At 48.9% G+C, this 15,695-nt stretch overlaps 1 protein-coding gene across 1 annotated transcript in view; it reads right to left on the bottom strand.

Moving 5' to 3' along the window:
* Positions 1-988: 988 nt before the first annotated feature.
* CTDSPL (CTD small phosphatase like) overlaps positions 989-15,695 on the bottom strand; it is a 123,621-nt gene continuing 108,914 nt past the window's right edge. Inside the window, 4 exon segments of the mRNA XM_061196494.1 lie at positions 989-4,669; positions 7,980-8,165; positions 11,771-11,863; positions 15,254-15,310. Of these exon segments, the coding sequence (XP_061052477.1) occupies positions 4,544-4,669; positions 7,980-8,165; positions 11,771-11,863; positions 15,254-15,310 (462 nt within the window). The 3' untranslated portion in view covers positions 989-4,543.

Below are 15,695 nucleotides of genomic sequence, written 5' to 3'. Positions count from 1 at the left end.
GGAGCTGAGCGAAGGAGAGACAGAGGGCCAGAGAGGGACACAGCCTAGGAATCCAGAACCAGGGAGGAAGCTGGGGTGACCGCTCTGGCTGGCCAGGTGCTCTACTGTGGAGAGGGCACCTAGGGGCATGGCACAGACTAACTGGGGGGGGGGGTTTGGGGTGTGTCTCTGGGTAAATATTAGGTTTCCTGGCCTGATATAACACTGTGCCCTGTGTTCTTTGGGATGAATATACATGCCTGGCAGAACCCTGTATCCCTAAGACAGACAGAATAGACTGCAGAGGACTGTCTCACTGGCCTCCATTTTCTCATCCACAAAATTGGGATAAGACCCATCTGCTGAGCTTGTTGACCCTGGTGTTTTTTGTTATCTGAATTAGGTATCATTATGAAGAGACAGTCCTTAGAGTGGTGAGGCTGTGCCCAAGGCTCTGCCGGGACTTCCTAGCAGAGGGACAGGGCGGGGAACTTGCAGCCCCTTACCTTCTCATACAGAGGGGCTGGGCTGAGGGCAATGTTTCTGGATGTCCCAGTGCGAGAAAACTGTTTTGGATATCCTTACTCTCTTCCTGGCCTTTGCCATGCTTCATCTGATAACCACAGCACCTCAGCCAGCGTATGCGAGGGCTATGGGTTTAGGTACCACACTCAATGCCTGTGGCTCTGAGGGGCTGGTGTGGGGGCTGTGGTTTCCTCAGGCTCCACTTGGAAGCCTGTTGGTAGGGCTGGAATCCTTGGGGGATGGTGAGCCAGACCGCTTCTGTCTGGGGAGATGAAGCCAGGGTCCTAACACTGGGCAGAGTGGTTTCCTAGCTCCCCTTGGAGTCAAGGTCCGTGGCTCCTGAGATCCTGCTCCCATTGGCCCCTGCTCTTCAGAAGCTGGGGCACCGGGAGACCCAAGGTGCCGGTGTGAGGCTGTGCAGCTGGGAGAGAACAGAGAACAGAGTGAGGAGAGGTGCTAAGAAGCAGTCCACCCACAAGAGAGCGCAGTTTCATGTATTTATTTTTGGCAGGAAGGAAATCATTGCAAATCTCTTGACTGACAATGCTCGCCCCTGGAAACGTGCACATTCTACATGTAGTATTTCCCCAGTGATGCTGGATTGTTTACACATTCAAATGTCCAACAGAAATCCATGACTACCCAGACACCAGCATCTCCACCACTTGGGGGGGGTGTGTTTGTCTATAGAGAAGCTCCCTGGAGAATGGAACAGGAACAGACACCATCAAATTTACAGTAAAATAGGAACAGAGGCAGCCAGTTGATTTTGCACAGATTTTGCAAGCACTTCAAACCATCCACTCTTCTCGAACCCTGGCATGCCAACTGTCCATCACAGCACCTTTAAAAGCAGAGGCACAAACATCACGAGTGTTTGACCATAGGGCTGTGTGGTTCTGGATTTTATGAGAAAGCCATCTTTAACATACAGGGTCTTAAAATGTTGCCAGGTTATAGACTTATACAGATTTCCTTTTTATACAAGTTCAAATGCTGCAACCATGACAAATCAGTGTCATTAGGGCATCCTCATGTCTCCAAAATCATCTCATCAAAATTGCACCACATCAAAGGAGTTTCCCCATCAACCATCAGCTATGACACGTGGTGCTTCTTTTTAGGATACAGATGCATTGTTTACAAACAGCTAATGGGTGAAACCACGGACCAACACGTAGGATTCCAGAGCAATGGAAGACAGAGCAGTAACAACCTCAGGTGTGCCTGGGCACCTCCACTCAAGGCCCGGCCAGAGATGTGATAACATAACAGTCCACGACCCACAGAATCCTGTTCCAGATCTTAATGTAAAAAATATTTTTCCAGGAAACTATATTTTAACCTGGTACCAAAAGGACCATGGAAACTCAGGAGGTCAGATTTCTCATTTGGCTGAAGAGTTGGGGGGTGTTTTGGTAACATGGGAAGTATATGGCACAGAGAAATAGCTGATAGGTTTCATTAGGTTTTAAAGCCCACAATTTAATAAAAGGTAATAATTAAAAACAATACCCGTATTTACCTTAAAAAACATAAACCCCAAACATTCATCTCATTTCTTGGCCTTATGTTAGAATTCTATTGCTTCATTTACATGTAGATGATTAAAAATATATATATCGATATAGATATTTTGATTATGTACATAAAGCAGAATCAAGGGTTAAAATAAGAACGGAATTTTGGAGTGGGGTCAAATAAGGTGCACAGAATCCAGAACACTCCGAGGGCCTGCTGCCCTCCTGAGACATTCTGTGTCTGTGGTGGCAGGAACTGGGTTCCACCCCCGGCAGCTCTGCACTGGCTCAGTGCAATGGTGCTCACGGTTTCAGGAATGACCAGGTGAAGTGTCTGGCTCAAGCCTGCCAAGTGTCTTCACTCCATCGGAAGTGGGGCACGATTCCTAGGTTTGATTCCCCTGGAATATTCTAGAATTTCAGTCCTCTCTGCCCCCTATTCCAAATAAGACCTTAGGATGCCAACAAAGAAGGGGGCACAGGTGAGGATCTAAGGCTCTCATCAGGACTGATTTCTGTGTGGATGTCAACACATGTCAGACACTTGACTGCAACATTCAAGACATTTAAGGCAGTGGGTTCATTTAATGACTAGTTTTCCAAATCAAGGTGTATGGCATGTGCAGACCTGCCACGTAACTGTTATTTTCTGTAGTCATGCCTTGCAAGGGGCTGTTTCTATTTTAACTGGCATGTGGATTACTGGGTTTGGTACACTCAGAGCGTGGGGAGACCTGGTTACCCCTGAATACTTACTTCTCTTCTGAAAGCACGGCAGTCCGCAGACCAAAGTGCTGTTGGGAGGACGTGATTGGCAGCTGGCTTCACTATTTTATGAATGAAAGCAGAAAAGAAATTTTACTTTGACAGCTCCCCGCCCCCCACCGTTTTCCAGTCTTCTTAGTGCCAGTCACTCCCACCAGAACTCCGGCCCGACCCATAGAGGACTAAGGCAATGGTGCCAACATGAAAGGGTTCTTTTAAATTATCTTTAAGAGCAATACTTTATAGACTGTCTTATTGTCAAACGAGGAACATGGCACTGCTTAAAAGATCTCACTGGGAAAGGCTGCAAAGGAAGCCCCGGCTCAGGGAGGGGGCCCTTCCTCTCCTTGGCTCTGGGCGATGGGTCCCACATCTAGACGCGTTTCCCCAAACCTCGGCTCAGAAATAGGCTGTGCTTCAAAAGAGAAGACCAAGAGATGGACTCGGGCCACATCAGCGTGGTGGTGGGTTGAGGCCACAGGTTCTCAAGAGAGAACGGTCGGCTTATCAGAAACTCTGAGCTTGACTGCAGTTTGAAATGAACACCACACCGGTCAGGTGCGCTGGCCCTTTTGTCTTTGTTCCCTTCTGAACTCCCGAGGCTGGTGCCAGGGAAGGAATGCAGTCCACAGTCTGCAACGGGGTGGGACACCTATGTTTCTGACCCTGTCCAAGTCTGCAGCTTAGCAGTGAGCAGATTCTGAGCGTAGGCACAGTGGCAAAGAACAGTGTAACAGCCGCTGGTCAATTCCATTTGGTGGCAGCGCAGTAGCAGCAAAGAAAATTCCTAAACATCTCCACGGGTATCCAGCTTTTGGAAAGGACAGATTTAAAAATCAATCAACAGATTTTTTTTTAACTATCCAAGGGTTTTAGAGCTTCTTAGAACTTCTCTACCAACAACAACCAAACCAAAAACATACAGAAGTATGGCAGTAGTGTGAAAGCGGAAGTGACATGATGCCACTTTTCAAGGGGAAACTGTGACCTCAAGACAAATTTGTCACCGTCAGAAATAATAAGAGTAATATAAAAGGATCTATCGTTTCCTAAAGCGTTGAGCCACATGATTGCGGATACATTCCAAACTGGGTCAGAAATGAATGCACACACTGACACCGTCACTAGCAGGGGCCTGACCCTGTGGCATGCCACAGGCGGTCGGAGCAGCACACCGGCTGGGAGACAGGCTCCTATGACTCACCCCCATCCCTTACCACCCACCTCCCTCCCACCTTCCAGGTTTTAGAAAATTGTCATATTTATCTTCTTAGAGAAGCTAAGACAATAAAAGACTAAAAGATGTCTGGAAATACGTTGTGTAGAAAAATTAACTCTCAGCTTAAAATAACATTCAAAAAGGCACTTCATCCTGTAGGAAAGAGATTCTGAGTTGGGTCAGCTACTCTGAGCTGGGGTAGAAGGGGACAGGCTGTCTGCTGGAGGGGAGGACAGTTGAAAGGAAGTCTGATAGATATCAAGCTTTTTTTTTTTCCCATTTTTTTCCTTTTTGGTATGTTTTAAGAAAAGCAAATCCAGTAAAATGCATGTCCCTTTATGAAATTCGTTAAAAGAGTTCATTTTAAAATAGTTGTTTCTGTTCTTAAAAAATAAACCAGGTAGGTATGGCCACATTCGCCTCATGGCCTGGAGTATGGCGTGTCCTCACTCTTAGCTCCTGTGGAGCTGAGGCCAGGCAGGTCCCAAGGCTGAGGTTCCGGGGTGCACAGGCGAGAGGCGGGCGGAGGCCGGGGCTACCTACTGCAGAGTCTGTGCAGCATGCTGTACACGTCGTCTTCCTGGCTCAGGCCCTCAAAGAAGGGGATGAGGTCCAGTAGCTCCGTGTCTGTCATGTCATCGAACCAGGACTGCACAGGCACCTGGAAGACAGTGCATGGAAGGGGCAGCAGAACTGTATCCAGGCCTGGGGACTGCTTCTAGCCTGACTGGGTCCCTGTACTTTAACATTTTCTTTGGTAAGGAGGATGGGTACCTGGAAATCATCATCATCATCATCATCATCATCATCATCATCATCATCATCTTGTTCGTTCTCCTGTCGCAACTAAAATCAATCCAGATCTACCTGGTTCAGGAAGGCAAAATTAAGTGTGCCCACTTTGCAGGCATTTGCCTGTTTTGTTTTCCTGCCACAGAAAAGGTGGCCAGGGCGCAGAATATATAACTAGCTTAGCACCTTGCTAATTCCAAAACGCTCTTGCCATTGCACTAAACCAGCTTCTTGTACCTCAGAGCACTTGGAGCCAGAGGTCACCAGCCAACACTGACATCAGGGAGCCCACGTAGAGGGCATCAGAGGGCTTCCACTTAGGGTCGCTGTGCCAGACTGCACGGCAAGGAGAAGTGGACCATTTCCTCCCATGCTTAGCAGAGATCAGTTAAAAGGGGAAGTATAAAATTTCAGGACATTCTGAAGCCATGGGCAAGACAGCATTCTCCCTTAGGTTTAGACAGAGAGGTGGGGAAGGCTGCTAGTGGGTGGTAGCCAGGGGTGCAAAGAAGAGATATTAAAAGAAATTTGGGGAAGCCAAAAAAGTTTAAAAGCAGTATTTTTGACCATTTTACAAATCTAAAGACTGCTTAGAAACATAAAAATTCAGCATGTAATTTAAAAAAAGAAACAAGGTAAGGATTAACCAAAAAATGACTACTCCTGGGGAAGGGGCAGGAATGGGTGAGAGGACAGAAATGGACACAAGACTTCTCTGAATTTATCTTTGCTGATAGTTTTGATGTTAAACTATGTAAATGTGTTACATAATTGAAATAAAATTAAATCATTAAGAAAAAAAGCAACAAAAGATGAACCTTAGTGTATATAAGTTTGTGACATAACCATAGAGAGGATTATTTCAAGTGATTTTGAAACATAGTGTTGTTTGTAGATTTCTCAAAAAAAAAAACACCTCTAAATGCATTCAATTGTTTTATTATTAGTAATAATATTAAAACAATGCAATTTTGAAGCTATTAAATGTATACTATAGAATAAATCAAATCTGTAATGATGTTAATATCTTTAGGAATCAAGCGTTTCAGCATAAGAGAAGGAGACACAAATACAAAAACAAAAAGAAATTAAATAAAAACTGTTACAACTGAATTGGAGAAACCAAGTGAATTTATGATTTTGTTTTCATTCTAAAAATAAAAATAAGTGTATTTTAGCTCTGTCCAGTAGAAAGGACTGGAAGCAAAGGACATCCCAGTAACAATGAGAACCCACCCAAACTGTGGTCTCTAGATACCATTTTCATTCTTAGGAACCAGGTTCCATAGAAAAATGGCTGATTCCAGGGCTGGAGCAAGAAATGGACAAGATGAGCTTGGAACATCTTGTTGGACCAGAAAGCAGGAAGCTATCAAAGACTCTTGTTATCTGAAGGGGCATCCACTGGCCAAAGGTGAACATTTGAGTGTACAAAAGGTTAATAGATGGACTTAAGTTATAACATAAAAAAAACCCATGAGTTCATAACGGTACCTAAAAAAATTCACTGGTTACTTTTGGAGGTTGCTAGAGCACCAACTCATGACTCTGAAAACTGCAGAATTAAAGAAAAAGAACCAAGACTTTACTCTGACTTCCCTATTCAAACATTCAAAATGAATTTTAGGGTCATCAAGTAGTCAATGAGAGCAAGTTCAATTAAAACAAAAAAGAATTCCAGCCAATAAATGCAGAAAGAATGATAGGATTTAGAAATCACCATTTTGCAATTCCTAATGAAATAGTGGATGTAGGTAAGGATCATCAATGACTGCTCACATTTTTAGGTGAAAGGTCGATTGAAAATTTAAAAATGGATGGGTCAGGCTGACAACACCTGAATCCAAAAATCAATTCAAAATCTTTAAAAGTGGGACAACCTGATGTTATATGCCTCCTGATGTGATACCACAGTGAGTACACAATACCAAAGCAATGTATGGCCTTGTTTGGATTCTGATTCAAACAATCCAAATGTAAGAAAATATTTCGAGATGATAGGGAAAAGATGAACACAGACTGGATATTAGATAACATTAAGAAACTGTTAGTATTATCAGATGTGATAATGGAATTGGGATTTTTTTTTTTTGGCCATGCCGCGAGGCTTGTGGGATCTTAGTTTCCGGACCAGGGATCGAACCCGTGCCCCCTGCAATGGAAGCGTGGAGTCCTAACCACTGGACTGCCAGGAAAGTCCCTGGAATTGGGATTATACTAAAAAGAACCCTTATCTGTTAGACACATACAAAATGCATTATGCTGAATATGATTAACTCATCAAAAGGAGCATATTTAAATATAATGCATTTTGAATGTTTGTTCAAATAATGATTATACACTAATGGAATCTAGTCTGAACTCAGTTTTTGGTTATAAGTGGAGCAACAGAGTTCTGGCCTCAAGGAAAGGACCCTGTTTGGGCTTTTGTTGAGTCTGAGAAACCTGGGCTTGGGAGAAACATCCTCTCCAGGGCCTGAGCTGAGGCGCGGTGTGGTGGCCACTGTGGAGGGTTGAGCAATCACCAATGGGGCTGGTCTCTCTTCCCCTGGAAACGAAGGGCGGGCAGCAGGAGGGCGTCTCTCCTGCTCTGAGTCGTGCTGCACCCAGAGAGTCGGCACTGGGAGCTGCCACGCTCCATGGAGTTTTATGTAGGAAATGTTCCCGTTGTCTACTTTTTAGACATCATTATGAGGTGGTAAAGCCTGGCAGTCTTATCTGAAGACCTCACTGAAGTGCTATTCATTCTTAATACTTCTGTTGAAGAGGTCACCCAGGCCTTCTAAGTCTACAGGGGTCATGAAGTCCTGGGCAACAGCCAGCTCCAGGAAGCTAATGACAGAACCTTCTCGGTCACAATCCTAAAGATGCTAAGGAGATACAGGCTCATTGAGCCTGCAAGCTCTGCTCTAAGTGCTTTTCACGTACTGCCACCCAATCCTCCAACAATCCTATGAGATCAGCATGCCTATAATCCCCATTTGACAGAAAGGACAACTGAAGCTCAATGGGCATAAATAACTTGGCCAATGTCATGTAATTGCTAAGTGGCAGAGTTGGGATTTCACCAAGGAAAAGGCCAAGAAACCCCGCACAGGTGCTTGAAGGTACAAAAGTGGTTCTGCCTGGCAAGAGAGCTCAGATGGAGCTCTGCGTCCTTTTGCTTTGGGGCTACTTACTGCATTCTCAGGATGGAAGATGTACGAGGCAGGAGAATTGTCCACGATGATCACTTTGCTCAGCTCCCGCCCAAGGCGACTCAGGTCTTTCACGTAGTTCCCTCGATGGAAAACACACGATTCTCGGAAGAGCCGGGCCCGGAACACACCCCAGCGGTCCAGCAGGTCAGCCACAGGGTCTGCGTACTGGAAAGCAGGTGTTACAGTGAAGCCTGGGCGCCTGGAAGAGCCCAGAAGCCCTGACCTCCTGCAGCAAGATCCGTACTACTTTTCTAAAAAGGGATTTAAATAATTGGATGTGTTTCAGATCCTGGTTATTTCCCTGACACCCTGGATTCTTCCATTTCTCTCACTTCTCATACCCAATCCATCAGAAATTCTTGTCAGTTCCAGCTCCAAAAATATCTTGAATCCACCTGGATCTCTCTGTATTGTCACTGCCTCGTCTGGGCCTCTGTAATCTCTGGCCTGCGGTGGCTGCATGAGCCTCCAGAATAGCCTCCCTCTTCCCCTTGGGCCTCCTTTCCACCCATTCACCCCACAGCTGTCAGAGTGGCCGCTGGAAGACATCTGTCAGACCACATCACTCCCTGCACTGTCTTCCCACCGCATTTGCAACGAGGCCCCCTGGTCCCTGCCGGATCCTGTACGGCTGCAGCCGCTTCTCAGCTCCATCTCAAGTCACTTGAGCCACACTGGCTTTGCACATGGTCAGAACCTTTGCACCAGTGTCCCCTCTGCATGGAACACTCTCTGCACGAACTTCTCCTTCTGTCTCCTCATTTTTCAGATCTTGGCTTCCCTTACTACCTACCCAGCCCTTCCTCTCTGGCTACTCTCTGGCCTCACAGCCATTGCCCCCACAGAGCTCACCACCACCTGGGACCACCTTACGTTCCTGTCACCTGTCAGGGCCCAGGCCTTGCCTGTCGTGTTCCCCATGACATCCCTAGCACTTGTGGGTGCCTACCTCATAGTAGGGCTCAGTAAATACTAGTTCCATCAGTGAACGAAAGAGCGGACTTGGGATGTGGCTTGTGTGCACGGGGCCACACTGCCCCCTAGAGGTGCTCTGGGCAGCTGGGCCAGCCCAGCCCCCGACTGTCACTGGATGGTGCCCAGACAGCACTTCCATTTACTTGGAGCCCAGGAGTTTTAAGGGAGGGAGTTCGAGCCCCGCTCACAGCTGGGGTTCATCCAGCTTGGCCCTATTCCATGGCCTGGGGGAATTTCCCCCAAAGCAGGCTGAACTGGATAAAGAAATAAAGGGGTTATCCCTGAGGGCAAATCTTCATCCAGACTGAGTGGCCTGGGCTGAAGGCAAAAGAGTGGCAGCTCCCAGCCCGACGTTAGGTCAGGCCTCAGCACCAAGACCCAAGTGAGGGGCACAGCCAGTTTCCCTAGGGGCCCAGAGGCTCTGCCAGGGAGGTAGGAAGCACCCGAGGCTGGTGGTCTTGGGAAGGCCAGTGGCGGAACGCACAGCAGCCCAAGTGCAGAGCCAAGGCAGGCACGGCTGCAGGATGCAGGCCTACAAGCAGCATCCTGGTTCCATGGGCGAGCCCTCCTCTCTCCAGAGACATCCTGATGGAGCAGAGTCCAGGAGGAGGCTGGATTACCTGCCAACCACGTGGGGTGAGCTCAGGGCTCTGCAGTTTCCTGCTGGTGAGGGTAGCCAAGTGCCACGTGGGTTGTTTTTAAGGGGCTGACTCTAGCTAATTTCTTCATAATCATTAACGGTGGCGGTGGCATATATCTTTCAAGGGAATGTCTGAGTCTGGGGCTCCAGGCCTTGGAGATGAAGGTGGGGAATATAAGCTTCACGTGGGCAGGGACTGTCTCTTGTTCTCTGTGGTATGCCTAGTGCCTAGTACAGTGGCTGACACACAGTACATACTTGTTGGGTGAGTGAATGAAGGAAGGACACTAAGATGGGGAAGCAGACACTGAAGGGCTGACAGTCAGCAGAGGGTTGCTTAGGCCCCCGGGCGGCAGGCCAGGAGGTCCTCTGCACCAACAGTGCTGGCTGGGGCTGAGCCCAGAGCCAAGCACTGGGGAGCGGCCACCTGTCAGCAGAGCTTGTGCACCAGGGAGGAGAGAAGCTGGACGGCTAGACTTGAGGGCTGATTCGGCAGAGCCAGCCTGGGGTAGCAGCAAGAGAAGGGCTGGAGAGACAGATGGAGGGGCAGGTGGGAGCCGTCCAGGAAGAGCGACTGAACAAGGATGTTTAAGCAAGTGCTGGGGGTGATGCCAAGAAAGAGTGCTTTCAATTTCGCCAAATAAAAAACAGCTCTCAGTCCACCAGCATTGTGCGATCTTCCTGTCTGTTATTTCTTTGGTTATCACTTCAGGCTCCTTGGCAGCCCAGAGCACTGTCAGAAAAGCCATCGGCACCGCAGCACGATTAGCCTTGGTACCGTTCATCTGAAAGGGTACCCACCAGGGAAGATTACGCTTTTCCTGAGGCCACGTTCTCTTTTCAGTATGCAGAGGTCAGCCCGGGGCTTTGGATTCCCTCGCTACCGGCCTGGTGATGAGCTTGGCAGAATGTGAGCAAGTGGGGTTCTCTCTCCCCTCGGCCATGACAGAGAGATGGCCCAAACCAGCAATGCCCAGCCTGGCAAAGCAGCATGTCTGGGAACTCGGGGTCAGAGTCCCCGACATGCAGAGAAGGGAGCCGCGCAGAGACAGAACATGGGGGAGGAAGCTGCCTGTGGGTCCTTGGAGCAGGTCTGCAGGCAGGCAGACAGCTAACTTGGGCCCCAGAGAGCTCATCTTTGGGGCCATTCAGGGTCCCTGAGGTGCCCATGGAGACACCGGCAGTGCCATCAACAAATGGATGGCATTGGCCCCATCAGGGTCAGGGTTTGAGACATGGTCATGGCAAGGATCTTTCCCGAGGAGCAGGGCCTGCCCTGTCTGCCCTCCACACCACGCACGTGCCTCCGCTCACCTGTGAAGGGACAGACTAAACCACACTGGGGGCTCTGTGAGCCTGCCAGTTCCCTCAAACAGTAGGAGAGGGCCAAGAAACCACTCTCCTTGGTCAGAGCCAGTGTAGGTGCTGGGTCAGAGATTCATACCAAACCACAGGACCAGAACATGTGGTAAAAAATTATTTTATCATCATGAATAATTATGATAATAAAGAATGAACACCAGGAGCAGTTACCATGTGACAGCGCCCAGCACAGCACATGGAACCCGGCAGGTGCTCCACGGACACCTGCTGAATAGGAGTGGGGCCCTGTGCTAAGCTCTTTATGGGCATGATCTCATTTGACCCACCCCATGAGGTAGATGGAATCATCCCCATCTTATAGAAGAAACTGAGGCGAGAGAAGTGAAGCAACTGGCCTGAGGTCCCAGGGCTCATGAGGGCTGTCACAACTCTCATTCGGCCCCAGCAGGTGGATGAATCTTTGACCCTTATCTCTCCCTGAAACCCATGTGAGCTAACCCAAGGGCAAAGAGGCCTGAGCCTGTAGCCAGTCAACAGATGAGATACATATGCCCTTTCTTGGTTACACTGGACACATGTGTGGTTTCCTGGTCTGTGGATGAGTAGCTTCAGCGGCCGCAGGGAGCAACTTCATGGAGCACTTGTTCCCAGTGCTGTTGCTATGGTAACCCAGAAGCCTCTCAGGCTGGTGCTGTGCACATGGCCTGCATCCACCCCACCTGGGGTGGGAACCTGTCACCATGGAGACAGCTTCCCCCACCTTAACAAAGGGCTGCTTGACAGGGGGCAGGGGTGGAGGGGCTGGGCGCTCAGGGCTGGGGGCAGGACCCACCTTGGCCAAGCTGGCAGTAAAGAGCACACACTCAAACAGCTGCCCCATCCTCTGGAGGAACTCGTCCACGTGTGGCCGCTTCAGCACATACACCTGCAACGGCAGGGACAGCACGCCGGTCAGTCACAGCAGCCGCTGCGAAAGGCCTGGGGCCCGGACACCCTGCGTAGGAAGAATTCCTAACCAGGTTCCTGCCTCCTGCCCCTTGGTTTAATGTGGTACGTACGAAGGGCTGTGCAGTCAGATATGGCGCTTCAGGCCAGACACACCTCAGATTGGGCTCCAGGTCTGAGTTGGGAGCAGACGCCCCTCCCAAGGGGGAAAGGGAAGCTGACCATGGTATTGAAGGTCCTGGGGATTTTCAGAACCAGTGAGTGGAAGGGTTGTGCCACATTTGTGTGACACAGTTCCTTCATTTCACGTGCGTTTCGCGGCACATGCTCTCAGTCAGGCCCTTTGTGGACACAGGCTGTGGTCTGGGGTAGTCCTTTCGGGAGGTCAGGGCCTGGCCCCCTGCCGGGCAGGCCTGGGATTGCTCCAGCTGCTACCTACTCTGATTGGAACCCCTCCCTCGCTAAGACGGCCTGGGGTGGAGGCGCAGGCCCAGCAAAGCTGAAGGAAGGGCCTTCCTTGTCGGCTTGGGAAACCATCTACTTGACCCCACAAAGGTAACTCTGCTTGGGTCTTCTCCAAAAACAGATGCTTCAGGGGACTTGAAGCCAGCCTACCCCAGGCCCCGGAAACCAGCCATCAGGAGGAGCCGACAAGCAGAGCGGGGGCAAAGAGCGGCCTTTCCTAGAGTGGCTGGGCTCTGCTCCTGACTGGGGAGCCCGAACAAATGTGAGGAAACATGGGAGCAGGGAGAGAAGGCAGAGCTGGCGAGAGAAGACAGAGGAGGTGGGAGGAGGGAAGAACTAATTAAAACTTGAATAAATTCCATCTGAAATTAGCCATTTCCCTAAAATAATTCAAACTTGTTAAAATTCAATTCAATTCATATTCGCTCAGTCCCAGCTCTGGGCTCAGCCTGAAGCAGTTACAAAGGTGAGTGAAACACAGGTCTTGCCCTTGAAGAGCTCACAGTCTAGAGCAGACATACAGAAAAATATATCAAAATAAACATGTGTAATGAAAGCTATAGTAGAGGGATAAATTAAGGATGATTAACTCCCCTCTCAAGGGGAGGGAATCACAAAAGGGAACATTTGGCCTGGACCTTGAAGGATGAATAGGAGTTCACCAGGCTGATAAGGATGAGAAGTGAGCTTCCAGACAGAGGAAACAGTATGAGCATGAGACCTGGCCTGAAAACGCTTGGGGTGTTAGAGAATGGCCAGAGCCCTGCATGACCAGCCCTTCAGAGGCAGCAATAAAATAGGGGGAAATGGGGGTAGAAAAGGCTGAAGATGAAATGTGAAAAGCAGGCCTGGGCGAGTATGCATGGGGCCATAAACGAAGCAGGCTGGATACCTGACAGGACGAGTAACAGAGGGGAACAGGGCTCTGCCTCACACGGAGGATGTGCTGCTGGTAAAGGCGTTTACACAGAGCCAGGACTTGGTGGGAAACATGGCTGACTGAAAGGGTGTGTGGAGTGAGGGGCCAGAGGAGCAGGATGGCTCAGGGTGGGTGCCCACAGGGCTCTGAGGAGCAGGGTGGCCTGGGTGTGGGTTGAGGGCTGGACCTGTGGCTGTAGTAGCTCCAGGCCCGACTTTTGCCCACGAGGCTGCTTGGTGCCAGGAACGGATCCGGCCTGCGGTCCTCAGTCTCCCTGGGAATACTGTTTGGAAAGGAAGCTTTGCTACACGCGAAGGGCAGGAGACTGGTTTGGGAACTCTGGTGTTGGTGCCTCTGGCAGAGAGGAGGGTCCTGGGCCCGGAGGCCAGCGTCCAGGCCCGCGTCCGCGTGCAAGTAACCAAGAATAGGCCCCTTGGGACCTGCACAGCCTATCCTGGATTACTTGAACGAGGCCACGGCCTTCGCCAGGGCCTTGGTCCTCCTCTGGGCGCCTGTGGCTTCATTCCCTCAGGAGAGAGAGTTTCTGACCCCAGCTCTGGGGTATCTACCACCAAGTGAATCATAGCACAGTCTGGAGGGCTGGGGCAGCTGGGCGGCTCCTTCGAGAATGGGCTGGCCATAGCAGGTCAGGTCCTGAGGGCCACGCTCACGGTCACGAGGAACGAAGGATTAATTTCTCTCCTAATTCCTGCCATGCCAGTGGGTAGCCTCTCCTTTGTCTCATTATCTTGTAACACGAGCCAAGATAATAAATGCAGAAGCCTTAACTGCTTCTCAGATGCTAAGTTAATTCTGTTGATGCTTCTGCAAATGTTAAATGCCCAAGTGCCTGCCATTTTGGCTCCCTGATGGCTTTTAAAAGTGTGAAGTGTGGAGACACCAGGGACAGAGCTGCCTTTCCCAGGGACTGGACGGGTTCCTGGCAGGACCTCCTGGCAGGGAGGAGAGGGACTCGAGTATCACAAAAAGACCCCTGGGTTAGGAACAGGAGACTGGAGCTCTCATTTTAATTCTTCCTATTGTATGACCTTGAACCAACCCTCTCCCTGGCTGAGCCTCAGTTTCCCCATGTGTGCTATGAGGTGGCTGGATCAGCCGATCCCCCAGCTCTGACACCCTGCACTCAAGGGCCAAAGAGACTACCGACATCATTAAGGAAAGACATCCTGTTACGGCTCAAGCACCAAGGGAGAGTTTTCCTCCTGGGATATAAACACACCAGGCCAGAGACTCTCCCTTTAGATCTTGGGGTTGACAAGGAAGATGACTGGATCATCCCTGTGGAAAACCTACAATGTCTTCCTACAATGTTTCCAATATTTCATAAATGAAACTATTTCCAGAGGAGCTTCATGAAGAAAAAAGGAAAATAAGGGGAAAAAAAATCAGAACAAAGATGTACGCCAACTGACTAGGGCATCTTTATTCAAAGCTGCCTGCTGATCCAAAAAACGCACACCCTTCCTCCTTTCCTTTTTGGGTTGGATTTTGCTAAATATTCACTGGAGAACACGATGCAGGACTGACAAGGTGAGTCTAGACTGGCTGGCCTTGGAAACGGACAACTTTTCCCGAGAATCTACCATAAGTGGGTGACTTGTGACATTCTCCTGTTGTCTGCTAGGAGAGTAGCTGAAGCAATTACACAGGGAAGTTAATTAGACCATCAAGCTAGGCCAGTGGGGGATATGGAAACTTCTAAAAGTCTGCATCAAATCAAAGAATTATTTGAACTTGCAACCACATCTAATATTTACAAATAGATTCTAGTTTCCCTTATAAACTAAGTATAAAATTCATCTGAGTGAAAAAAAAGCAGAACATCATTGCATTTTTAATAAAATCTACTTCCTTTTGATTTAGGAATAAAAAGATTATGAAATGGGAATTTAGAAACACAGTTCACAGGAAACATAATTACTAAAAAATGCTAACTGAAACTCAGATTTAGCTTTGCTTTCTTACCTGATGTATAGTTCCATCGATTTCAACGGGAACAATAAAATCAGCATTACTAATAGGCTAGAGAAAAAAGAAACTATAATTAATATGTCTGAAAGAACAAAATAAAATTGGAAACTTTAGCACCAAAAAAGCTTGCCTGGACCAATGTTTTTATTGTTGGAAAAAACAATTCAGGAGGATGTTGAAGCATGCCATGGCTCCTCAAAATAAGCACAAGCAGAAAAGCACATTATTTTCTGTTCTGAATATTGTTACGTTTTCAGCATCTTGGTCCAACTTTTTTATCACCTCCCTGGCCCCAACCACAAAGGGTGGTGCAGCTGGCTTGGGAACGGGGCTCCTCAAACTCCCCGCTCTTGCCTAGAGCCCTCCCAGCATGGCAGGAACCACTGCTGGCCACCAGGGGGAGGAGGTGAGAGCCTGACGATCCCCGAGGACAGGG

Source organism: Eubalaena glacialis, chromosome 7, assembly GCF_028564815.1.
Source record: "Eubalaena glacialis isolate mEubGla1 chromosome 7, mEubGla1.1.hap2.+ XY, whole genome shotgun sequence".
Taxonomy (NCBI): domain Eukaryota; kingdom Metazoa; phylum Chordata; class Mammalia; order Artiodactyla; family Balaenidae; genus Eubalaena; species Eubalaena glacialis.
This window is presented reverse-complemented; position numbering and strand designations above follow the sequence as displayed.